Genomic DNA, 25,665 nt, shown 5'->3' with positions numbered 1-25,665 from the left:
ATCTGGCTGTGGCTACTGCTGTATATCAAAACCTTTCGCTACCCGTGGAGCTCCTTACCCACAGGCTTTGCTGACGGAAAGCTGAAGCAGTGCCTGCTTTCTTCTAGCACTGCATTGTTGGCTTTTGGTTTGTTTTATGGGTTTGGGGTTTTTTTGTGGTTTGGGCTTGTTTGTTTTTTTTTATTGTTGTTGTTTCTGTTTTTTGTTTCGTTTGTTTTTGTGTGTTTTTTGTTTTGTTTTTTGTTTTTTGTTTTGTTTGTTTTGTTTATTTTGGAATTTTTTGTATGTATGTTTGGGGGTGGAATTTTTTACTTTTTTTCTTGGTTTTTTTTTGTTTGTTTTTTCTTCAGGAAAGGGAAGCGGTACTCTCTTGAGCGGTACTGTTGCTATGTAACGCCCCCGCTGTCGCGACGGCCGGGCGCGGCCATTTTGAACGCGGGCGGCGGGGCGGCGGGGCGGCAGCCAATCGGGGAACAGCCTCGCGAGCCACGCGGCGGCCGCGCCAACGGCGCCGGGCCAGGAGCGGGGTGCGGGAGCGGCGCTGGGCAGTAACGCAACGCTGGGCAGTTGCGGGTAACGGCGGCTACAGCGGGTAACGCCGAGTTACAACCGGTGACGGTGGGTAACGCTGGGTAATGCCGGGTAATGCCGGTTAGCGGCGCCTAACAGCGGTAACAGCGGGCCCGCGGCGCGGAGGGAGAGCGGGATGCCCGCGGAGTGGGCCGTAGTCGGTTCCGGGAAGATGAAGCCGTCAGGGCCGGGGACGGCGGGGCCGTTGTGGGCGCGGGAGCGACCGGCTGATGCTTGTTCCGGACTGCTTCTGGCGAGCCCGCGGGGTGGTGGCGAACAGCACAGTCCCCTGTTGATGCCCGCTCCGGGGTGTGCGATCTGAAGTGATTCCCTGAGTCGGTGTCGGTCATGAGTGGGTGCAGCATGAAAGCTCCGCTATTTTTACCCCGGTGCTAACTGGAGCTGTCTGTAGTTGGGTGGTGTGTTACATCCTTAAACGCAGTTGTGCAGCAGGTCCAGTAAAGGGTGCCTGGCCCCGACAGATCCCTGGGCCGCGCTTAGCAAGGCGCGCCCAGCCAGAGTGAGAGCGGCTCGGGCTCCCTGTGTGCCCCGCAGGTCGGCATGTGGCCGTGGCTGCTGCTGGAAGTACTTTTAGGTGCCATCTGTTGGCCCACACTATATACATTTACCCAGCTGGTTATTTGAATCGCTACAAACTCATAGCTTCCTGAAAACTCGTAGCATGGAGCTGAATTTTTCAGTTTTACTGTGTGCTGTATGTTTCTTGTAATTTGTTGCCAGTTACTGTGATTTCTTGGATCCGTATTGAGTAGATAATTATCGTCTTCATACATTCTCGGAGCTAGTCAAGTCAAAGGTAGTGTCAGGTTGGTGGTATCACTACCTTCAGTGCAGAAGTGTTCAAGTTTATATAGTTTTCCATTTGAAAAGCATTGTGGGTCTGATTAGTTCGTCCCTTTTAGTCTCTTCCTACAAGTGGGTTAAACTTTGTTCAATTACAGGTGTGGTGTTAAGGTGTTACAGTGAAAGCCCCCGTGAAAAGAAAATTGCTTAAGCTCTGGAGAAAAAAGGCTAATATTTTGCACATTGATACATTACCAGAAGCCATTGGTGCCTTAAAACTGATGGTCATTTTCTGAACCTGAAGTGATGGATTTTTATTCAGTCATTTCTGTTCCTGTGGCCACAGTGTGGTCATCAAATGCTAGTAAATCAGAGCTAAAAAAAGTAAAAGGGTGTGGAGGAACCGAGTTTATATCTTATTATATTAGATATAAATTAGAGTTTATATCTTATTATTTTTCCAGTCATTTAGATGCCAGCAATATATTACTTTTCGAAATTATGCTTTTATGAATGGCTGTCCTCACATGCTTTTATCTGTCCAGTGTAACTTGCCTTAATTTGACATTCAGAATATTTGAGAAGATTGGTTAAAGCTTTCTAGTCTGTGCAAATAAGAAAAAACGTTTGCAATGTAAACAATGTTTGATATCCTATGTGAAATACTTAATGCCGTCCTGAGTATAAATCAATAAAACAATCAATCTATCTTCTAAATATCCTGAGAAATGTCCCTATTGAGACAGTAGTTAATAGCTATGTCATAGCAGTATTTAGAGATTCTGTTTGGAAGTTACTAGTGTTATGCTCTGTGGGTACTAAAGTATAACAAAACCTTATGCCTGAAAAGTGCTTAGTGAATTTTACTGGGATATGTATATCTGGCATGCAATAGCAAAAATATTTAGATAATCAAATTTTATTATGTATGATGATAATTTAGACTTTTAACTGAAGTAGCAGAGAAGTTAACTAGTTCTGTGTGTTTCCCTTGATGGTGGGTCAGGGAGTGTCCAAGGCTTTTGGGCAGACCTTGATGCTACAAAGTTAAATCTTAAGAGAAAAAGATCTCTACAAGAGTCAGTGCTTATAGATCTGGGCGTTTGTGTTCTGGATATACCTATTAGAGTGAGGAGATGAGTTGTTTTTTGGTGTTTGGGTTTTTTTTCCCCCAGCCCTTTACTCATTCAACTTTACTTGCACGGATAATAAGCATCATAACACATAAGGTTTTTAGCTACACATTAAAGATGTGTAAATGCTATACAATATCCAGGAACATTTTCATGTTTTGGTTATGTGTGTTGAATTGGCACTGCGATGCAAGATAGTTACATATTAAAAAAAAGGTTTGTCTTTTTTCCCCTTTCTTATTTTAGAGAGAAGTTTATCACATAAAAGAAATGATTGAATCAGTCAAATCAAGAAGACGGTGCATGCTGGATTTCTATTCACATTATGAACATCTTTGTGAACTTCAAGGCTCTCTCCCACTGAAAGCTGTGAAGGCTAACGTGACTCGTGATGCTATTGATCTAATTGTAGATCGCATCAAAGCTACTGATTGGACACCACTTCTGAATGCTCTCAGGCATAACAAGACTCTGACTTCTATTGGAATAAGAAGTTTACACCAACATGGTCTTGAAGAATCAGGTCTGTATAAAAGATAAATATGTTGATGTATGCATGTTAAAACTGCATAAAACTTCTGTGTGATTGAATACATGAGGGGAGGAATTGTTATGCCTGAGGAATTACAATTTAAGAAAGTACACAAAAAAGGAAGGTATGATTATACTTGCTTTTTAGCCATCAGGGACTGGATTTTACTGATGTGTAATTTTTATTTTTCACTAGGTGTTGAAAGATACAAAACTTACTTTAGAAGGAGAATTCCAGCAACTCTATCAAAAGACTTGACTGGCCAACTATGCAAAGCTGTGAAAGGCTGCCTCAGCGTATCAGATGTACTAAAACATTTAGAACTGCAGGGTTTGCTTCTGAGGGAAAGAGACCTAGCACTTTTAACAAAGGTGAGAATATAATAGTATGTACAAATACATAGTGCAATAGTACAAAATATACAAATAGTACAAATAAATGGGAAATATGCCCAGAACAGAGAATAGTAGCAACTAATCTTTGCATGTATTTGTTGCAGACAATGATATTTCTCTTCTAAGATATCTTTATGTAGTCTATACATATATACATATAGAATTATTACATATACATTATATGTGTACATTATATATACATATAGAATGATTCTGCTGAGAATAAGTATAACCTGGTCTTAACTGAATGTCACAGAAACATAAGGCTTACTAGAAAGATCTTAGCAACATCTCTGCGATGTGCTTGAGGCATATGACATAGGCTCATGACTGAAACCCCTGTGTATGTAATAGAAGGGAAGAGAAGGGAAGTTGTGGGACACTAAAGAGATAAAAACTGATCTTCAGATGTGTTACTGAAAAGCTCCAGTTTGCTGGCTTCTAGGGAGGGAGGTTGCTCCTGGTTGCCCACAGGCAAGCTTCCTCTGTGCTAAAGAAATGAACCCGCTTAAACTGAAGGTGAAGGTTTGCTGGTTTTGACCTTTGTTTGACTCCCCTAGAGTTTCTTGTAAGGAACAGAGGATGAGCAGTTTGGGTGACTTGGTCTTGTTTTTTTTTTTGCTTTTCAAGCCAGATAACAACGTTGTTTTATTCTTTAGGGCTTGGCTACGGCTTCATCTCTGGAGAGTGTCTCTTTAGCCCACTGTCCAATTGGAGATGGAGGGTTGGAAAGTAAGTTCAGAATCAAAACTTTTCTCTTTTAAGTTTCCGAATAGGTGAGCAAATTTTTCAGTATTTCCATTCCTGTTTTAAATTTATCTATGGAGATTATAAGAACAATCTTCACTTTATTCTGCATAACTCAGTAGCATTTAAAGACTTGAATTTCTTCATTCAGGCTAGTAAATATCTATACTACTTTATAGTGATGTTTATACTTTTTTCTGAAACAGCATTCATATTTCTTTACCATTTCCTGATTTGTTTAAGTTTCTATAAGTAAACTGAAATCACATATTTTCTAGCTTGTTCAGATATTCTTTGCTGAACATTTGCACTAGAAATGTATAAACTTAGAACACATTAATTGTATTTAAAATATACTCTATATTTCAGCACTAGTTCTTTGTCAAAGCTTTTGGCTGTTCAAGCTGCTTCTTAATAAACTACTGAAAAAGCGTGTTCTGATAACGTGGAAATACTGTGTATAGATAACATGTGTGCTTTTGTTTTCTTCAGCAATCTGTCAGAGTATAAAGAATACAGCTACTATCAGATTTGTAAACTTCACAGCATGTAGCCTCACGTGGCGAGGGGCAGAACATATAGCAAATTTATTAAAGGTAATTTAATCAACTTTCTTAGAATGGAATGTTTGTAAGAATTTAATAAATTTAATTTTTTACTTCTGCTTTAAAGCCCAAAATCCATTAAGGCACTTCATGAGGAACTTGTGTGAATACCAAAATTAAGTGTATGTTCATATGAAAGCTGTGACTTTGTATGACAAAAGTAGTTCAGTTTATTGGTGTGGAATTTAAATTCACTATTTCTTAGAAAAAAACATAAATAATAAAGTGTTTTCTTTAAATGAGGAGTAGGCCTGTAAATGACTGACACCTGTTAACAGGGTGCTTCTTTCATTGTCAGTTATTTTGAAAAATGTCTCAAGTATTCTGAAGCACTGGGTAAGAATAATCAAATTTGCAGTTTAGAAGCTGCTGATTTATTGATCAGGAGGCTTCTGCCTAGTACTGTGTTTTAATTAGTGTTAGTTGTGATTTTTGTGAATGCACAAAATTGCGTATTTACTTACTTATAGTATGTATTTACTTCCTATTCAATGTGCCTTGAAAGCATCTGTCAAAAGAAGGTGATAAAATACTTTGTAGCCAAGTTTAATAATTTGTGTTGCAAACTGGACAGTCACAACAAGTACGAGTTACTGGTAAGGTTTAAAAATTAGTTACGTTTCTTGAACTCGGGAATGGTGTCCTTATACCAGCATATATTTCTTATACCAGCTTTCAAGCTGTTGAATATGGTTTACAAAAAAAAAAAAAACAACAAACTTGTGATCATGTCATCAATTATGGCTTTGCCATTTCACTTGGTAACAGCTTCTTTGTTTGCAAAGCACCAGGCAATAAGAAGACATGGTCAAGCTTGGGCTGAAAGCCTACGTTACAGGAGACCTGACCTTGAATATATGACAGGTTTGAGGCGGATTACTTTGAACTGCAACATGCTTGTTGGAGATAGAGGAGCAAGTGCCTTTGCAGAATGTCTAGGAGAGGACCTTTGGCTAAAAGGTACTACTAAGTCTTTTACTGATGAACAGCAGAGTAATTCAGGAGTTTCCTTATATAGTAACTATAGACATACTAATATATGTTCCATACAATATAGAACTTAGCCTACACAACAAATTCCTGATATACCTCATATCTGCTTATTACTAGTTGCTGTGAGGATTTCAGCGATATCTCCATATCTCTACTACTGTCTTTTCTATTATCTCTATGTCTCACTACTGCATCTCTTAAAATATAGTAGTGGCAGGCAATTAAAATTATCAGTTACAACAGTTGCAGCCAGAGGAGCAACTTCCTGTGTAGCTTGGGAAGAGTACTCTTTTTTTCCAAAGAAATCTCTCTTCCTTTTTTGAAGTATCTGAATACTGTTGTGTTATCTAGTATTGTCCTTCAGTATCTTTGAGAATTAATTTGTTCTACAGTATATCTATTACTATATCTAGTAATTATACAAAATTACTAATGGTGCTGGTGTAAATCGAAGCATTCTGTGTGTATAACCAAAATAAAATACCTGTTTTATAATTTTGTTTTCTAGTTTGAGGCAGGGGTACAGCTAACATCCATATTGAGAATCAGATTAGAGAATACTTAAACAAACTGGACAAACAGCAGTCCATAGGCCCTAATGGGATGTGTTCACAAGTGGTGAGGGAGCTGACGGATGTAATTTTGAGGCCACTCTCAGTAGTCTTTGAAAGATCATGGTGATTGGGAGGCGGTGCATGAGGACTGGAGGAGGATAGCTAATGTCATGCCTATTTTCAGGAAGTCTGGGGAGAAGGATGCAGGAAACTACTGTCTTGGATCCCTAGAAAGGCAAGGATGTGCTGCCATCTAGAGGGACCTCAGCAGGCTGGATAAATGAGCTGATGGGAACTTAATGGAGTTTAAAGAAAAGGAAGTGCAAAGTCCTGCACTTGGACAGGAATAATCTGTGCACTAGAACATGCAGGGGCTGTGTGACTGAAAAGCAGCTTTGCATAACGGGTGCGGCAGATCCTGGTGGACAGTAAGCTTCCCATGAAACAGTGAAGTGCCTTTGTGGCAAAGTGGTGTTTGGGGTGCATTAGGCAGGCACTTTGTGAGCAGGTTGAGGGAGGTGATTCTTCCTCTTTATGCAGCACAAGTGAGGTCATGGAATCTGCAGTACAGGAGGGAACTGGAGCTACCAGAGAGAGTCCAGTGATTTGCCACTAAGATGAAGAGACTAAACCAGCTCTGATTTCAAAACGGCTGAGGAAGCTAGGACTCTTTGGCTTGGAGAAGAGAAGGCTCAGAGTGGGATCAAGGTGTACAAATATCTGAAAGGAGGATGTAAAGGAGATGGAGAGAGACTCTTTCCAGTGGTACCTGGGGACAAGGCAAGATGGAGTGGTTAGAGATTAAAACACTGGAGGTTTTTCCTCAATACGATGACACCCTCTTACTTTGAGGGTGACTGAACACTGCCACAGGCTGCCCACAGTGGTTCATATTACCACTGTAATATGGTGGTAGGTAGGGTGATTAATATTACCTTCTCTGCAGATGTTAACAGTTATTTCTTAATGTTGAAAAGTTCTAGTTGTCTTCTTTGAAAGCAATACTACTGTTTTTACAGAGGACTCTTATCATCATGTCCTCAGTTCTCATGCTTCATGTTCTATGAAATAGAGGTTTTCAGCAGGATTGATTTTTTTTTAGATATTAACTATTAAATTAAATTACTAATTAAATGCAATACTGCTTTCACTGATTATTTTTTTTTCCTCCTTAAACATTTTAGCGCTTGATTTGCAGCAATGTGGAATATCCAATGAAGGAGCAAGGTCATTATTAGATGCTCTTCAAACTAATACAACATTAGTGGTACTTGACGTAAGAAAAAATCCATTAATTGGTATGTGTCTGTGTCTGCATTTATTCTCTTTGTTTGGTTGTTGGGTTTTTTTTTTTCTTCTTCAGTAACTATATGGGGAAAGGTAAACTGCTTTTAAGAAAAAAAACATGTCACAATAATTTGCTAAACATTTTTAAAATGGGAAAACAACCAGGATAGGTAATATGTACTTATTATTCAGTGATCTCTTTGTTCACAAAAAGAATTGTCTCTTACAGAAAATTCTTAAAAAGGTGTTCTAATTCATTCTAGGTCATATTCTAATGAAAAAGATTATTGAAAGAGTTCTCAAGAATGGAAGCACTGCTGACTCAGAGGTATGTTTTACACATTTTGAATGAGTTTGGGATTTTTTTTGTAGCTTCCATTGCATTTAATTTTTTAAGGATGGCTTTTTTCAAAATTAATCTAAAACAAGTATTCTAATTCTAAACAGAAGTTTGACTCAGTACAAAAAAAAAAAAAACTATCTACAGGGAAACCTAAAACCATTATGATGAACATGTTACTATATTGGGCTTTCTGTATGATTTCTTATGGAATTAAAGGTATCACGTGTCATAAAACCTGGATATACATTTAATGGAAAGAAACGTGGAAATGTGTGTGTATTTGGGCATTACCATAGAATATTAACTAAATATTACTCCAGGACTGCTGGAGGGCTTTCTACTACATATATCCTTGTCAACATGGTAATAATAACTTCTAATTAAAAGGAAAGGAAACCACAATTTGAAATTTAGCACTTAATTTATTTTAGAACTTATTTCTTGTCTCTAACTTCTGTAACCAAATTTTTTTAAAGTTGCTCAGGACTGTCCTTTCAATGCAGACCACCTATGAAAACAGTTCATTACCTCTTTCTCTAACTGTCCACAGTTCACAGAGTTCACAGTAATGTGCATAAACTGAATATCTAGACCATTTATGATTAGGTATACTGTTGAAATATACAGAAATCTGATTCAGTTCTCAAAGGAGTCCCAACAATTCCAGTTCTTGTGTTGGAATTTAATGTCTTTTGGTTTTTGAAAAGACTAAATAAAGACAGAGCTGTGGATGTGTAGGGACTGTCTAATAAACTAAAAATTGTGTGTAGAATTTCTGGAGGATTAATACAGTTCCCCACTTCAATCTCTAGAAAACCTTTTTTGAGAAGTTGAAGTTGGTTGTGAAGAAGTACTTTTTCTGCTTGGCAGATACAATTAAAAGTTACAAAATATCACAGGGATCACATGAAAATAACATCTGCCTGGAAATGCTAAAGATAATTGGATAGCCAGACCATGGAAAGAAGCAACTCTGGGAAGTCTCTCATATGCTAAAAGATTACTTGACTCAAGATATTAATTTTATATTCAACCAGTTAGTGTGGTATTATAAGTTTTATTGGCAGTGTTAGTAATTCTTTGTTCTTCATTAACAACATGGATGAAGAAATACTTACCACTGACTTGCTACATAGCTTTGCTTCTTCTGCTAGTCACAGCTGTCTTTCCTTCCATCCTGCTTTGTGTAAAAAGTGGGTGTTTGTTTTTCAGTAGCATGTAGTTGATTCTCTTCTGGACTGGTTTTTTTTTTTTGGGTTTTGCAGGAATAATTGTCTACTGCTAATTGATGCCTTTGCTAAAACAAAAGCTGTATATTCTAGCAGCTCTGTGTAGCAGTATAGTGAACTGTAATCATAGGTATGACCAAGTGTAATAGGTGGTGAAAATTTGTATAGTTTCTGGGAGACTAGCTCAAGGGAAAATCCATTGAAGGTATCTACAAAACAGGATACTTTCAAAACACTGATTTTATATTTTGCTGTCTTTATACTTAGATGTTTAGATGTTGTACAACAACAGCAGAGATGAGACAGGCTATGTGCTAGATAAACTTTCAGTTTAACCTAGTAAAGCTGCCCTTTTAGGTGTCTAGCAAAACAAAATTAAAATTACTTTTGTTCTTAGAAGCTTGCAATTTAATTTTACTCTTTCTGGATGTGTTTTAGTTTAAAATGATCAATTTGCTTGCACAGGACCAGATCCATCTGGAGACACAGCAAAATTAATACAAGCATTAATTGTATCCAAAGTGAAAAGAAAAATATTTCCTTGACAATGATAAATTTGAATTAAACTTAGTTAGTTAGAGCACAGTAATGGCATTTTAATCATTCTGATGCTTTAGATGGGAATAGCTCTGGCATACTGTTCCTAGTACTCTGATGGGGGATTTAGGGCTATGTGAGACAAGGTTTGTGTTAATGTCATCTGTATTTTCTTCAATGACTGCTTCAGCACTAGACCCTGTATTAGAGATGCACACTGAAAAGTAAGTGCAGAGTAATTTTAGAATATCTACCAGGAGTATTTAAACTTTTTTTAGGGCAAGGGGAAGCTTTAGGAATAGAGCTGTTGCTGTAAGGAAATGAAGTTTGAAGTACAGCTGTGACCTTTGATCATCACTGTCTCTTAATTTTATTTCGGGGCTTTTGTTTTGTAAGGATGAATTTTCATTACAGGTAAATAAAAATAAACTTCATGTTTTTTAAAATACTGACTTTATCAGTAATACAAAATCACATTAGGGAAGATTTTATTACTTTGGTCTGTGCCAGTCATTCCTATCAAGCCAGTTGTCTGAGGATGAAGTGCAGAAGCCAGGGTTGCCTGTTTATAAGGTTGATGCTGGGAGATTTTTGCTATAGAAGGAGAACTGTTTTCCACAGGAGAAAGGATAATATTGGATGGGATATTGTAGTGGTGTTTTGGGAATATTTTCTGGTAATGTAGACTATCATCTGCTTAAATTTGGGCCTTTTTAGACTTCTGTTTTTTCTTGATTTTACAGCTTGTAAAGTTTCCTGTAAGTACAGTGTTCTTTATATCTGACAAACTACCTTTAATTAAGCTACTCTTCAACTGTCAGTTACTAAACAGATTTATTTTTCTTTAAAAAATAAACCAAATTCCAGTTTAAGTGGCTGATGTCTCCGTCTTCCAAAGATGCTTTGAAAACTAAGCCAAAGAAAAGAACTATTGTCCTAGGAAGTGGTCGGAAAGGAAAAGCTACTATTCGTATTGGTAATTCTTTGTGTTTTCTGCCTATAGTACATTTTGTCCAGAAAATTTTATCTTAATGCTTAAGAGCTTAAATTAGAAAATATATTATGTGTCTAAATCTTAGTGTTTTACAGAACGTTTGACTCCAAAAACAAAAAATTCTGTTTCTTCTTAATTATAATGCATCTTTTATCATCATTGGTATCTGTAGGAAACTTGCTTTTGTTTCTAGTGCTGCTAGATACATGGCTGGAAAAATGGTAGGATATGCTGACCTTAAAATGTGTGGAAGCATTGGACATATTTACTCTGTGTCTCCACAAGCTTTCACTTCTGCAAAGCTTGGCAGTAGTAAGTTGTCTAGTTCTCTGCTGTTGTAACCTTTCTGTAGCAGGCTGTCCTCTGCCAGAACACACAAACATGCATTTTTTTACTGAGGTACAAAATGTTTTAAGATTTTTTTTTTTAACTTCATGTAAACCTATTATAAATAGTATGTTTAAAATAACATAGGTATCTTGAATATTTATAATTAAGTACCGATAGCTGTGATACTAAACATTTTTCAGTAAGCTACTAGAAATTTCACTGTAATACATTTCACTGTCTCTTGTCTTCACTCTAGTTATCTGGAAGCAGAGAGGTAAGTGATCAGGGTGGTGGTGGGAGAAAAAAAAATGTCTGGCAAATGTGATTGTGGAGAGTTTTGTGCTTTTTTGTCTTTTTTTCTGTTTTGGGGTTGTTTGTTGTGTGTGGGGTTTTTATGTGCTTTGGGGTTGTTTTTTTTTAAGTGAAGAAGGGAGTCAAGGTGAAAACTATCCTGTTTATTGTGTTCAGAATGAATTGATATTTTGAATCTTTAAATCCCATTAACGAAGGGATGCATTTCTATACCATTTAAAAAATCAGTTATTTTACTAATCTCAGAGAAACAATAACCTGAGTTCTCACTAGTTTAACTGTAGGAAATATAACATGATTAATTTTCAAGACTTACCAGTTTCTGGCTTAGAGAGAATATGAGGTAGAATGATGATCCACATTAGGTTTCTTTCTAAGTTTACTTTGATGCTGTATGACTTAAACAACAACAAAAGATCAGACCAGTGAACCCTACTTTTTCTTATTAGTCCTGTGAAGGGAAGAGATTGCTGGTGTCCCGTACAAGCTTTATTTATTTTATTTATGGGCAAAATATTTCTTCTAAAATGTTCTTCACTCTAAAGCCACGAGAGGGTAATTTCAAACACATAGATGCTTTTATTATCTACGTGGATGGTCTAAAGCCATCTAAACCTCTTCTGTTACAAAGCTTTGCCTTCTTTTTTGAAAACCAGCTTGTCTTGCAGCAACCTAACATACCATATAATCTCAAGTTTTTGGACACTTTAGCAAAATTAGACTGAATGGCAGATTTCTTACAGTCCTTATTATTACATACAACATTTTATGAACAATGAATATGTTCATAATTGTGAATTTGTATATGAATAATCAGGTATTGAATTCTCTTTTCTTCTGGTCGTGCTCTTCAATCCAGGATTATCATCTAAAAAATCTGTAAGTCCTGGGAAAAAAAATTCCACTGTGAGAGAGAGTTACTCACCAAAACCACTACCACCAGGCACAAAGGGCTTCCTTCCTTGGCGGACCGCAGAACGTGCAAAGAGATACAGGTGAGGTTTTCATAGTACAAGGGAAAATACTAACCCATAAAATTTGCATGATAAATACAGTAGAGAGTAGCTTTTTAAAATACGATTTGAAAGTTACACACAGAATATCATCATAATTTTTCCTGTTTATATAAATTTTAAGGATTTTACATAAATTCTTCTCTGGTAAGGATTTAAAATACACAAAAATACATGATAGCCATAGGAATATTCATATGTAGCAAAAAAACCCACCACAACCAAACCTGCCTTGTCTGCTTGTTCTTTCGTTAGTAATGATTTATCAAATGTATCATAGCTGAAGAGGCAAGTTAGTGTTCTAAACTTCTGGTATAGTTGGTTTGAGATCCAGTTCATGGTGCTTAGGTATTTTCCTACCTCTTTTTGTTGCTTTACGCCACTCAATACCAGCATAATTTTTGTGATCATCTAAGGACTGTAAATTAAAATAAAACTGAAAAACACTTATATGTGAAAGCTGTCTTTTGAGACAGTTCTTGTTTGTTTTTGTTTTTTTAATCCATTCCCTAGATCTTGGCCTCTCAAAATGGAGACTATATAACTATTTAAACAAAAAATTCCTTAATGCTCTATTGCAACTGTGGTTATTAAGCTGCACATAAATTCTGAACACCAAATTCTCCTGTTGACCTTAGTTCAAAATAATTAACTGAGTAAGATGCCTATTGAAGATATTAATGTTAGCATCCAGTAGTGTTGCTGTAAATCATGATTAACTAGGGAGTACTAATCAAAATGAGAATGTAATGAGGCTTAAAGGGATGTAGTGCAGTGTCTGATGCTGTTTATTTACTCTTACTGCTTCACCTGTGCTAGAATCTTGTGTTCGGAGCATTATAAACTTAATTTCCTTAAAAGTATGGTTTTGGTTTGTTTTTTTTCCAAACTTCAGAGGCAGGGCAGCGGATTGTGCTGGAGAATTGCCGTTGAAGATTCAGGTACTGTTTTTCTCACACTCTGGTTTTGTTTTTAGTGGGTAGATGCCTGAAAAAAGGGGAAAATGTTCTCAACAGAATCTCATTGTCTAAAAGCTAAGACTGGAACATACTTTTAAAGATTCTCACTGATAGGAGTGAAAAAAGTAGTTTACATCAGCCTTTGTTTAAAGCTTCTTTGATACTTAGTTTACTTCCATTTCTATCTCTGTATCTTTTGGGTTCTTAGTCTTATGAGCTAACTGAGTTGGAGTATAGGCACAATCCCTCCATAGGCAATAAGAATAACCAACAGCATTTTCTCAGAAGGCTTTCTGCACTGTCTTTCCTGTCTTGGATTTGGATTATATACTTGTTTTTGCACCTCTCTTTGAGCTGCTCTGCCAGGAGGAGAAGAAAAAACCCATTTTTCTTCCTTCTCCTTTGTATCTCATTTCCATTACAGAAGGATCTGATGGCTGCAGAAGCCACCAGTTATCCTCTGCTGTGGTGTAGGTTTCCCATGGACTGCAGTCCTTTGGGAAAACATGAGCTGGCACAGGGTGCCTGTGGGCAGCAGCTCCTTTGATCCCTCTGTTCTGACATGGGTCTTCCCTGTCTGGAATGAGGGTATTGGCTCCACCAAGGAACTCCTCTTCCTGATCCCAGCCTGATGTTCTCTCTGCTTTTTCTCACTCTTTTTGTTACTACCTCTTGTGCCTGTCTGGCATTTTTTACCTTGCAGTGGGTAAGCTGGGACTGTGAATTGTGGTGAAAAATTAAGACTCTACAATTCTTATAAAGATTTGTAGGGACGGTATGTTTATTTCAGCGCTGGTCGCATGTAAGGGATTTTTTTTCTTTTATAAAGGACATGCGTGCCCCTGAAAATGTAGGATCCTTTTTTATTACTCTAACTAATTTACATATTCATAGAATTTCACAATTGGTTCATGCATATTCATTCTTCTGATTTCACATTACACTTACAGCTAGTTACACTTGTACTCAGTTTTTGTCAGAAAGTACAGAGAGAACTCCTGGGTCACTGTGTGCTGTCTGTTTCAGGGTCTGAAGAGTCTTTCTTATCTCTTATCTCTTTAGCTTGGAAATTTGCATTCTTTCTCCTTAGCTGGGGCAGTTTTGCTAGTGCTGCAGTTACCAGACTAAACAGGGTATTTTACTTATGTTAGTAAGCTCAAAGCAGCACATTTCACCTAAATCCAAATGGATTTTTACCTTGTTAAATTTTTAAATTTAAATTTAAAGATAAATTTACTCTGTCTCAACTGGTATGTCCTGGCAGCCCTGGCTGTGCCTAGCAGGGGCTGACTCTGCTACTAAATCCTCACCACAAATACTCAACATAGGCACACATAGGGTTGGTTTTTTTAATATTGTTTTATGCAAATTTATTTCAAAGTTGTATGGCTGGGCAATATATCTATATTATAAAGGACTCTCGGAAACAACTATATTTAAATTAGGCTTTTGATATTATTTAATCTTTGATTTTTGCTAAACATGTTAATGCTATGAGTGGGCCTGTTTTTCTTTTCTGGTGTAACTAGACAGGTGTTCCTGTGAAAGTGATACTAGAACGTGCTTCTACATCCGAAACTGAAGACACAGAAGATTTAGAGGATGTTATCCAGCAGACAGATTTGTCAAAATCATTAGACAAGACTGATGTAGCACAATATCAACAGTTACAGGTAAGAAGCATGTTCAGTGCCTTAGACTCTGTAAAGGCAAATTATATAAATTAAACCATGTTTTATTCAGATAATTGTAATTAAGCAAATAACTAGTTTTGGAGCAGGATTTCAGAATAACTTCATACAGCTGCAGATGTGTAATTTCTCTGTTACAATTTTGCATCATAGTGCACAGATCTTTTGATCAGTGTTATTGCCTGTAGTATTTTCTTTCAAGTGTTTCCTTTATAAAAATAATTTAGCGTTGTATCTAAGAGCTAAAATATAGAAATTGCTATTGTTTAAAAATAATTACAAAAATAACTGAAAGTGTTTGAGTTCCATTTTATAATTGAGTCTCGTAATTTTTTTTTCATTTGCTTTTTATTATTCCTTCTACTTCAATACTTAAACTTAGCAGTAGTGAAACAGACTATTTCTGGAAATGTCTTGATTGGGAATGTTCTCATAAAAGAACAGGGTGGAAAAAAGGTATGTATCAGTGGCTCTGTAATGCTGCTGAGGTAATCTAACACTATTATAAAGTAACACCTGCAGGCAGAATAAATGAGTTAACTGTTTCTGAAGTGTTAAGATTTTAATTCTGTTCAGAGAAACCAATGATTACTTCTGTAAATAAGATCTACAGTCAGGGTTTGCTGGTGGTTGTTAGAGCGCCACACTGGGTGAATATGCTGTTTGTATGTGTAAATATTGGACTGTATACCTGTCTTTGTGTAAGAGGAGTGAAGTTAAATTTTAAGTTGCTGTAGGTTTATCAGTGGTGGGATGAGTTGTGGAAAGCAAAAGGACTGTACAAATACTGCATATTTGCAGTATTTCAATAGCTACCAGCCCTTTCAGACAATGTACACTTTTTCTTTAGGCATTCTTCTCCCTAGAACTTTTGTTCAGGAAGATTTCAAGGGGTTTTCATGTTGCTGGAAATTAGTTTTATAGCAACTTTTACTATTAGTGTCCAATGTATTGATGTTGTGCTGTGTGGTGGCTTCAACACTCTTACCAAGAGCACTGTGTCTGAAGTCACAGAATTCAATATGATATGCAAATTGCTCCAAAAGACTCTATGTAGGAACTACTGTGCTTGCAGAAAGCTTTTGATGTATTTATTCTTACTGTTTTGAGAGGGAAGAATATTATATTCATGTCATACAGCAGAGGCAGGCAGTGTTTTGTGCTTTGGGGAAGGGTTGTCATGCTGACTGATAGGATGTCATACTGACCATACTACAGGTAACACGTTGGTGTTAGCTGTAGTACTACATGTAGGGCAGCTATAAGGAAGAGACAATTTGTGATTAATTTGAACTTTCTTGGGGAGAAACCCAGAAATTTTGGCAACCTACCCCAAAATTTTGATTTTTGTGTACTTGTAAAGGTACAGATTTTAATGACTTTCTGAATTTGAAAACCAAAATACTTTCTTAGGCCATGGTTGCTTATCAGATAGCACCAGTTAAGCAATCTGCACCTGATTCTGTGCCTCACCCATTGTTTATGTTACCTTCACACAAAGCAGGCTTCACATTATGGCACAAACTATCAGGTTGGCCCCACTGAATTGTCTTTTCTCCCTCTGTCACTTAGTGCCTTCTCCTTTCTTGCTTTAATCCTCTTCTGCTTCTTTTCACATTTATCTGATCATAAGACTGTCATTAAATAGCTGTTACTGTGCAGCAGCTTGGGAAGGGAGGTGCTTTGAGGAACTGATCTAATGGAAAAGTAGTCCAGTGTATTTGGTGGTAGCAGGCCTTTCAGTAAATGGGACAACATGTTGTGTTAGAACAACGACGGGAATGCAGAGTGGGAATAAACAGTAAGTGGTGGGAGTTTCTTAAACTGCTGCTTTGTCAAAAAAAAAGCTCTCCAAACATCTCTTGATGTGATTGAATGACCAGACTTTCACTTAAGTATGCAAGGCTTAGAGAACTTCTCTACATCCTTCTGCAGAAAAAGGGGCTTTAAGCATACTACTTAATGAAACAAGTAGTACTTAGCTGTGTTTTCATAAAAAAAAAAAAAAAAAAAAAAAAGGAAAAAAGCCTTGGCCAGTGAAAGCCTAGTATATCTGCTTAAATAAAAAATGAGAACTGATAAATACTCTCTCCTTCCACTAGAGGGAATCAAATGTTACAGTTGGTTTTGATGAAGTATGTAGTTGAGGTAACTCCCATACTTTTAAATTTTAACTAGGGATTTATATGGTGAACTTCACCCTTAATCTAGTTATCAGGGCAACTCTTTCTACATCTCACTACTTTGTGAATTGCAAAGAAGTAGAGATTGCACTGTAATTGTTTTTTCTTTCAAAGTACGATGCAATCAAATAGAAGAACATGGCTAATCAGTTACTAAATTTTTTAAAATATAATTTTTTAAACTTCAGTTTTATACCTCTGTCTTGTGTTGAACAGACATACTACTTATGGTAATTCTGAGGGCTACCTATATTTTTGGTATTCAGTTTCATCTTAAATTCTATCAGTGCTGTCTTTCTAGGCTGTAATATTTGAAGATTTAGTCTTTTAGCTAGCTTGGATATACATTTAACTCTCTGACATAAATTTTGGAGTTTTTTTTCGGCACAGAGACTAGGGCGTTGTGTCAACTAGTGAATTTCTTAAAAGCAAATCAAAGATTAAAATGTACATATACTTGTAATATAATGGTGAGAATTAGTTTCTTTAAATGCTGGCTTTGATATTGCTTATGAGGAGATGCAACTGCAGTGTTCAGTTTTGTTATGAACTCAGCCCATAACCATGAAATACTATGTACATCTAGAGTGTGATAAATCAAGTTTAAACATTACTGCAAAACATCTACATTTCTGTTCAAAAAATCATAATAATTTGATTACTGTCTAAGCCATTGACTCTTAACACTACAAACCAGCTATTTGAAGAAAAAGGTCAGTGCTTTCATCTTTAAAATTATTTAAAATACGTCCAAAACATAAATACTAGAGAGCTATGGTTTCTAAAGTGGAGTTCCTAGCCTACATCCTAGAAACTTCAAAATACAAATAATTATACGTATGCATCTGCACTATAAATGGAAGGGTAAGAATTCTTCAGTCTGTGATAGCTAATACTGATCTTCAAAGCTAGGTTGGGGGATTCCAGGTTACCTGTCAAGTTGTCAGTGCAGAACATTATGGTTTCTATTTGCTGTGCTGTGCTTCTATGTATGTAGAGGTTTTATAGCTCCCATTATTTCCACATGTTCAAAGGTAGATGGCAGTAAAATTGTGATATTTGTGGGTGGTTCTCCTTAGATATTTGCCCCCCACCCTATGCCTGCAGGTTAGAGACAGTGCTAAATCTGTTTTGATGCTCAAATATGAGTATGATAAAGATATTACTAGCTTTCTACTTGGAGCGTTTGCTTGGTTGATACTAGTCTAGGGATTTTAGGAGTGTGCTTTACTGGAATAGTGACAGACCCATAATCATCACTTTGAGTGGTTGTCACTAGGAGGTCTACATAGAGAGAGTTTTCTAGAACCTCCATCTTGGAATGAGTTGCAAAAGTACCTTGCAGCTTACAACATCTTTGCATCTGTAGAAGGTTTATTTTTACTATGCATTCTGTTGCACACTAGTCTTCTCAGTTGATTGCTTATGTGTAATGCAGTAGTATGCACTTGAATAAGCTTTTACTAGTAAACAAACTATTTCAATACTACCCGAATCTTTGATTCTTTTTAGAACTAGTTGATACAGTGTGTACAAAATGCAGTGTCCTTTTACATATATGTGCTTGTATACAAAGTGAAAGGGAGAAGTTTTGTGTACTGTTAATTTGTATAGTCTAAGCTCTGAAAAAATAGAATAGCTTGATAATTTGAGCAGGTTTTACCTTTGGAACCAGAAGATTGTTAAGGTGTACAAGAACAAAAATTCTTCCTAGTTCAGATGCTGTAATTAAAGACAATAATGCTCTGCTGGGATGCAAGAAAATGTGGTATTGCAAATCCTGACTACTCTTACTGAAACAGAGATTTTAATTAAAATACAAGTTTAGGCATCCTATGAATAAGACTAGAATATATTTATTCGGTGTTTTGGATTTGTTTTTATTGTTGTTAATGCAACACTAAATTTGGAATTGTGAAAAACTTTTTATTGAAAAACTAAGTGAAACCAATTAGGAGGAGTACAATTCTTACACTTCAGAATTTTGTATTCTGACTACTGAGAGTGCAGTTCTTCAGAATTTTGTATTCTTACAACTATAATAAGGAATAAAAGAAGGAATAAAATCCTGGATAAAGAGTATAGTTGGAAAATCTAGATATGACTGTTAAGGATTTCTTAGTAGAGCCCAATATGAGCTTTTGATGATGTAGATATATTTAGTTAAAAATCATGCTTGAAAAAGTGAAGGGGAAATAGAGAAGAACATACATTCTTGATGGTTATGTCATAGACCAAAGAGACTTGGACTGTAATTTCATGTGATCTGTTGCAGTCTTACAAATCTGTTAAGTGAATCACACTTAATTCTACTTCTCTGTCTTAATATTTTGCATCGTAGATGCATCGTAGATGCAAAATATTATCCTACCACCTACTGGTAGACCTCTGTCTTGTATTTTTGAAGAAGGTATATTTGGAATGTCATTTGCTAGCTGTTAAGTTGTTGAGGTTTTTTTTTTTGTTGCATGTTGGTCTGGCATTTTGAGATAAATTTCATGATAGTTTATCTGTGTTTTGGTAGTTGGAACTGGAAGAATGCATGGAAAAACTAAAGGAAGAACAGAAAGCTAGAGTAAAGGCTGAGGAACGATTACTAGAGGTAAAGATACTTAACTATTAACGATCTTTACTTTTAAAGGAGGCACTGCTCAGAGAATGCGCTTGCTTGGGGGTAATTATCAATGACCACTAATGTACTAGCTTCCAGAGTTTCAGTTCAAAGTCACGTGGATCGTTTACTGGTCTTAAGGGCAGTGATGAAATCTGTATTTAGTAATGTTTGTTCTACTGATTCTGTTCCAGAGCCTTGAACTCCAACTGAAGCTACTCTTTCAATGTGTTTTATTCGTTTTCTGAAACACTTATGATCTGGGGCATCCTGATACTTGCTTTTCTCAAGAAAGTGATTAAATCTATTTGCAGTATGTACACATGGATAGTTCTTTGTCTCCCAACTCACTTACCATGACTTGTGCTGAAAGCTGTGTGTCACAACTGTTGTTCAATTTGGTTTATTCTGTAGCTTTGGTTTTTAAGTTTTTTTTCTGCAGGTATTAACCATATTGGATGGTTTTCTGCATGTCCGTTGTTGTGAAGTACAGTTCAGCTTTGACAAAACTGAATAACTTACCACAGTTGAATTGCGAGGTCTGTTTCCCTCTGCTGTTGCTGACCTAAAAATATTCTTCTGCACGAATAAGCAGAATTTGTTGTAATATAGTTGAGTGTAAGGTAGTGTAAGCAACTGGATTTGGTCCTTACATGTGATTTGGAGGGGAGTGAAAGTGGTGATATCCTTTGAAGTATGAGCAACAAGTGATACCCCACAGTACAGGGAGCAGATATCCACCAAGAACTCAGCACTTCTCAAAGACAGATTGTTGCCCTCTTGTGTGACTATCCCCATCTTCCTGTAATGTGATGTGCACCAGTGGGCTCTGCTGCCTGTCTGTTGTTTAGATCTTAAATGCTTTTTAGGCTAAACACCCTTTATAAGAAATCTTCCTCTGACGAGGCTTGTACCACGAGATGGAATAAAACAAGTAGCATTAATCTCTAAAAGTGTTTATTTTGTTACTTATTTATTGCCTACAGTGCACTACACAATCTATAATTTTTTTGTCCTCTCAAAAAAAAAAATACAAGACAGAAAGCCTGTGGTAGTACTTGATTGCATAGCTGTAGTCTTAAATGACCGAGTTAATGCTTCCCTCGAACACAAAACCTTGTATATCTTGCAGTTATCATGCAGTTTTCAGTTTCATCATCAATTTGATTAATGGTCGATGTGGAGAAAAATGGAATCATCTTAAACTTTCAGTTTTGGGATGCACAATGCAGGGCAGAGATAATAGTAGTATGCATTCCCTCGATATAGAGGGGTAAATATAAGGAGGACATTGGCCTTCATTAAAGTTTTTTTACTAGTAAAATAAATTCTTTGGTGTTAACATGTCATATAATACATGCAAGGTAAAATGATATGAAAGCTAAATTTTTCTGCTTGTACTTGATCTGTAACATCCTGTACATACTGAAGACAGTGCTAAGCCAGTGGTCTTGAGTGCCTGCAGGAATATCTATAGTAGCATGGAACTGCAGCTGTGGATAAGCAGACCTGCACAGACCTCATGTAACTGTGCCCTGAAAGTGTGTGGTACAGCCAACTCTGCATCTTGTTACATCAGTTATGATGCTGCTGTTTAGGCACACAGGTGAGGTTTGATATTTTGGGTCTTTTAAACTGAAAATGAAAGAAATTTCTTTTTTTTTTTTTTCCCTGCATAGCTGGAAATTGAAAATGCAAGATTAAGGAGTCTAAATATCTCCCTATCCGAGGTTCTTCATGCACAGTCAGTAACCAGCATGATTTTGGAAGATGAAGGTGTTCTAGGCAGCATTGAGAACTCTTTTCAAAAGTTTCATGCTTTTTTAGACCTCCTTAAAGGTGCTGGGTAGGTTGTCACTTTAAGTCTTGCTGTTTTTCCTGAGATCTTTCCAAAATTATTCTCACAATGTAGTATGCTGCCTGCTACCCTGCCAGATTTCTAGGTCTGTACTCTCAGAGAGCAAAGGAAAATAAATTAGCCATGTACCTATTATTTAGTCTTTTCCTAGTGGCAAAAGCATGATCTAAGCGCTGTTCATTCAGCTGAGTTCATTCATCTGTCTTTGGGAAAGGCTTTCAAGAAGCCTATTCCAAAAGAGTAGAAAGCTTCTATTAAAGCATGTTTACAGGTCTTTAGTGAATCACCTTTGGCTCTTAGCATTCCCATAATATGAAAGGCTCAAAATGCAGTTGAACTATCTTCAGAAAGTGTCCTGTTGCCTTGTGCTCTCCATTCACTAATTGAAGTATGGAAATCTACATAGGATTTGTATCTCCAGCCTTTGTATTTTAAGTCTGTATTTATTTATAGTAGCAGTACTACTACTACTACTACTACTACTAAAGTTATTTCAGAGACTATTGATTAAAGTTTGTATTACTACTGTACCTGCAATTTGTCAGAGGATGGTTCATCCTTCCCATTTTTCAAAGAATTTTGGCTCAAACCCAATTTGTAAAGCTTGTATGACCAAGCACAGCAGTCTCATCCACAAGAAGGGAATGATACGAATATGTGTTTTAGTCTACTCTGTGTATTCAGAGAAGATCACAGAAGATTTTATTTGCCCTCCCTATCTCCCACTTCCAAATTGTAGTGATATAACTTAGGACCTAAGTGACAATGGCCTCAAGTTGTGACAGGTGAAGTTTAGAAGGGACATTAGAAAAAATTTCTTCTCTGAAAGCATGGTCAGACATTGGAACAGGCTGCCCAGGAGCATGGTGAAATGGCCACCCTGTCCAGAAAACACTTAGGGACATGGTTTAGGGATGAACCTAGCAGTGTTAGATTAATGGCAGGACTTGATTATATTAAGAGGTCTTTTTCAACCTTAATGATTCCATGATTCAATGATTCTAACTTAACTGTAAAGTTCACCCTGAGGCTGTATTTTAATTTTTGCAACAATCGGTTTGTAGAGTTGCCATTACTACAGGAATTTCAAACTTCTCAGGAAGGGAAAAATGCATTTTCACCACATGAAAAAAATTTCTTTATATGGGCCCTATGCCTGTTCATAGTAATAAGGAGCTGTACTGAACGTTACAGAATCCCAATCATGAAGAATGCTCTTCTCAGTAAGCTTCTATATATCATATGCCATGGTATCAGTTAATGACTGCAACTTTCCACTTTTTACTGAGGCTTAAAACCCACATGTGATTGGTTGGGCCATCTTACAAGCTGTCAGGTGACCCAACATAATTGTATTTGTGGAGCTTGTCATTGAAATGTTAAGAGATTATGCTATTTGTGCACCAATTTCTTTTTGAATGACACAGTTTTAATCTTTGTTCTGCCTGACATGGAATCTCATTGCCAGTATTCTGCTTTGAGTTCAGTGCTGACTAGGAGAGCTTCATTCTCAGCCTTGTAACACTTGTTTTGAATTTGCCGGCTAATTTGTGCAAAGACAAGAAAATACCATCAGTTCCTTTTTTTTTTTTTTTTTCTTAGTTAAGATACTCTGAGCTTCACATAAAGTAATAGAAAGCTATGTTCAAAGCTTTAACAGATTCTACTTCTGTTTTTGAATGTTTAGTCTTTGAAAAAGTAAGAATAGTTTGTGTTATTTTCTACTAAATGTATATTTTACAGGCTTGGACAACTTGCTGTATTAGCTGGGATAGACCAATCAGATTTTGGTATTTTGGGGCATCCACAAATTAATGCTACTCTCAGTAAGCCTGTGAACATGGTAAAGGAGAAGTCTTTTGAAGAAGAAAGACAGGAACATACTGAGAACAGCAAAGTAAGTCTTTATAAGGAATGCTAGAGGCAATTCTACTTTATACTCTTTAATGTACTTTTCAGCTGTTAATCCCCCTCTGATTCATGAAGTTATTACTGCAACCCTTTGCTGTAGCTGCATTTATACATATCATAATAATTCAGTGATTAATGTAAGCTTTTAAAGTGTTTAGCACTCAGAGCACAAACTGCAGTATTTTGTAACCTATTAAACTTTGGTGGTAATTGTGTTGTTTCCTAGTCTGAAATAGGAAGTTCCAGTAGTGGAATGCATCCATTCAAATTGGAAAATACCATTATAAGGTTTTTTAGAAACATTTAATAATGAAGTATAGTGTTTTTAAGAACATTGGTCTTACAGGAGAGGCTATACAATGTACCTTCTGAAAATTGTAAATTATCTTGTAAGTAATTATAGTGTATATGTCCAGTCCTGATAGATTTCTCTGTGGCCGTAGCATGAGCTTCAGGCAAATACAAATTTGTAGTATTTGTAAATATTGCATAAGGTTTTATGTCCTACTCTGTGAATTAATAGTAAACCTTGAGGATTTTTCAAAGAAGATATTAAAATTCCTGTAACAAAGAAGAAAAACCCAGGCTTTTTTAAAGGCCGATAAAAATTTAGATACTGGAGGCCTGTAGCTATGTGTAAGTTGAATAAAATGGTCGTACCAAGAATCAGTCTGCATTCCAGTGTGTTTCTTATATCCAAAGTCTTTCACTCTAACTGCTTTAATTTCCTCAAGAACACATGAGGTCCTTAAATATAATGTTAAAAATTTGGGGGTTGTTTTAACAGTGTGGAGAGAATTTCCAGTTTTGCAGTTTGAAAACTCTCATTCTTACCTCCCAATATCCGTGATTAGTTTGGGTTCTTGTAGCAGCTAGGTGTTGTGGTATAGATTGTTGAGACTACACTTCTGTGAATTGCTAGTAAACATAAGGAATTGCAGGTGTTTTGGGATGATAGATGTGTTTAAGTTTTGTCTACTTTTGTGTAACTGGCACATCTCTGCTATAAATGTCAAGCTAGATGTGAAACTGTCATGTGCCTACTCTGTGTCATTATCAACCTAGCAATCTTCAGAAATCTGTTTTGAAAGGTTATAAAGATTGTTCAGTTGCTATTACTCTGCATCTTACCTACATTAGTTAAAGTCTGTATTTTGCTCTGCAGACTCCAGTATATATGGCAGTTGCAAAACTGGCTTTTTCTTTTTTTTTTCCTCTAGTTGCTTTTTTTTCATTGGAATCTTTTGTTTCAGAACAGAGCTGGGGACATCCAACTTCCTTTTCCTGGCACATTTCAATCCCAGATGGTTGTGAATAATGCCTTTTCATCACTTAGAGAAATAAGAGAACTTCAGGCTGCTGGACAGCAGCATCAGCCAGGTTTGTGGAAGGAAAATGAAGCTCAAATAATTCACCAAAATAAAGAAAATAAGACTCGAAGTAGTACTCCAGTATTATCTGAGTGGAGAGTCAAACAAATCGAACAAGCAAAAGGACATCACTCAGTAAGGCAGTTGGCTACCAGTCTGCATTCATTTGCTGATTCCAGTGTACAAAGCAAAAGTGATGATAGCAGAATATCCAATGGTATTCCTGGTGAAAAAAGCAAAAATAATTCCTCCTCTAAGAAACACATCCTTGTAGCAAATGAAACTGCAACTCCAAGTAACGGAGTGAGAGGAGACAAAAGTAGACTGCAGGTAGTACATGTTAGCTCTGGAACTGATACTGTAGGATCTGTCTCTGAAATACAGGAAAGTATACCAAGTGTTACCAGCATTTGAAGTTGTTCTAAAATGTTTGCACTGTTCTTTAGACTTGCAAGATTATGTCTTGGATGTCTCAGTATAATTAGTGAATTTTTGTAAAGTTTTGTAGACTTTGACTTTTTAGAGCATTGCATACTGCTCAGTATTCCTGTTTTGTGTTTGCATTCTTTGTCACTAGATTTTTAGTTTTGAAAACATGTGATACACCTAAAATGGTACCCATGAGTTTGTACTACACATGAGGGACTCGACATACAGATTTCATTATCACAGATTTTTGAGCTAATAAAGTTAATTTGATTACA

General features: G+C 36.6%; 1 protein-coding gene across 8 annotated transcripts; it reads left to right on the top strand.

The window, feature by feature from the left end:
• The first annotated feature begins 525 nt into the window (after positions 1–525).
• On the top strand, positions 526–25,665 carry CEP78 (centrosomal protein 78). Of its 8 annotated transcripts, XM_054003668.1 has the most exons (18): positions 730–881; positions 1,533–1,601; positions 2,754–3,030; positions 3,235–3,410; positions 4,094–4,166; positions 4,674–4,777; positions 5,572–5,746; positions 7,518–7,631; positions 7,884–7,948; positions 10,597–10,705; positions 11,310–11,327; positions 12,225–12,360; positions 13,274–13,319; positions 14,867–15,010; positions 19,736–19,813; positions 21,502–21,668; positions 23,424–23,577; positions 24,845–25,665. In XM_054003668.1, exons 3-18 carry the CDS (start codon positions 2,778–2,780, stop codon positions 25,373–25,375), a joined length of 2,343 nt encoding a protein of 780 aa, XP_053859643.1. In that variant the 5' UTR covers positions 730–881; positions 1,533–1,601; positions 2,754–2,777; the 3' UTR covers positions 25,376–25,665. The 8 variants fall into 8 exon arrangements, with proteins under 8 accessions (XP_053859642.1, XP_053859648.1, XP_053859643.1 ...); XM_054003667.1 differs by lacking the exons at positions 730–881; positions 1,533–1,601 and adding an exon at positions 526–618; XM_054003673.1 differs by lacking the exons at positions 730–881; positions 1,533–1,601 and adding an exon at positions 663–671.

The sequence above is a fragment of the Vidua macroura genome, chromosome Z (genome assembly GCF_024509145.1).
Source record: "Vidua macroura isolate BioBank_ID:100142 chromosome Z, ASM2450914v1, whole genome shotgun sequence".
Taxonomy (NCBI): Eukaryota; Metazoa; Chordata; class Aves; order Passeriformes; family Viduidae; genus Vidua; species Vidua macroura.
This window is presented reverse-complemented; position numbering and strand designations above follow the sequence as displayed.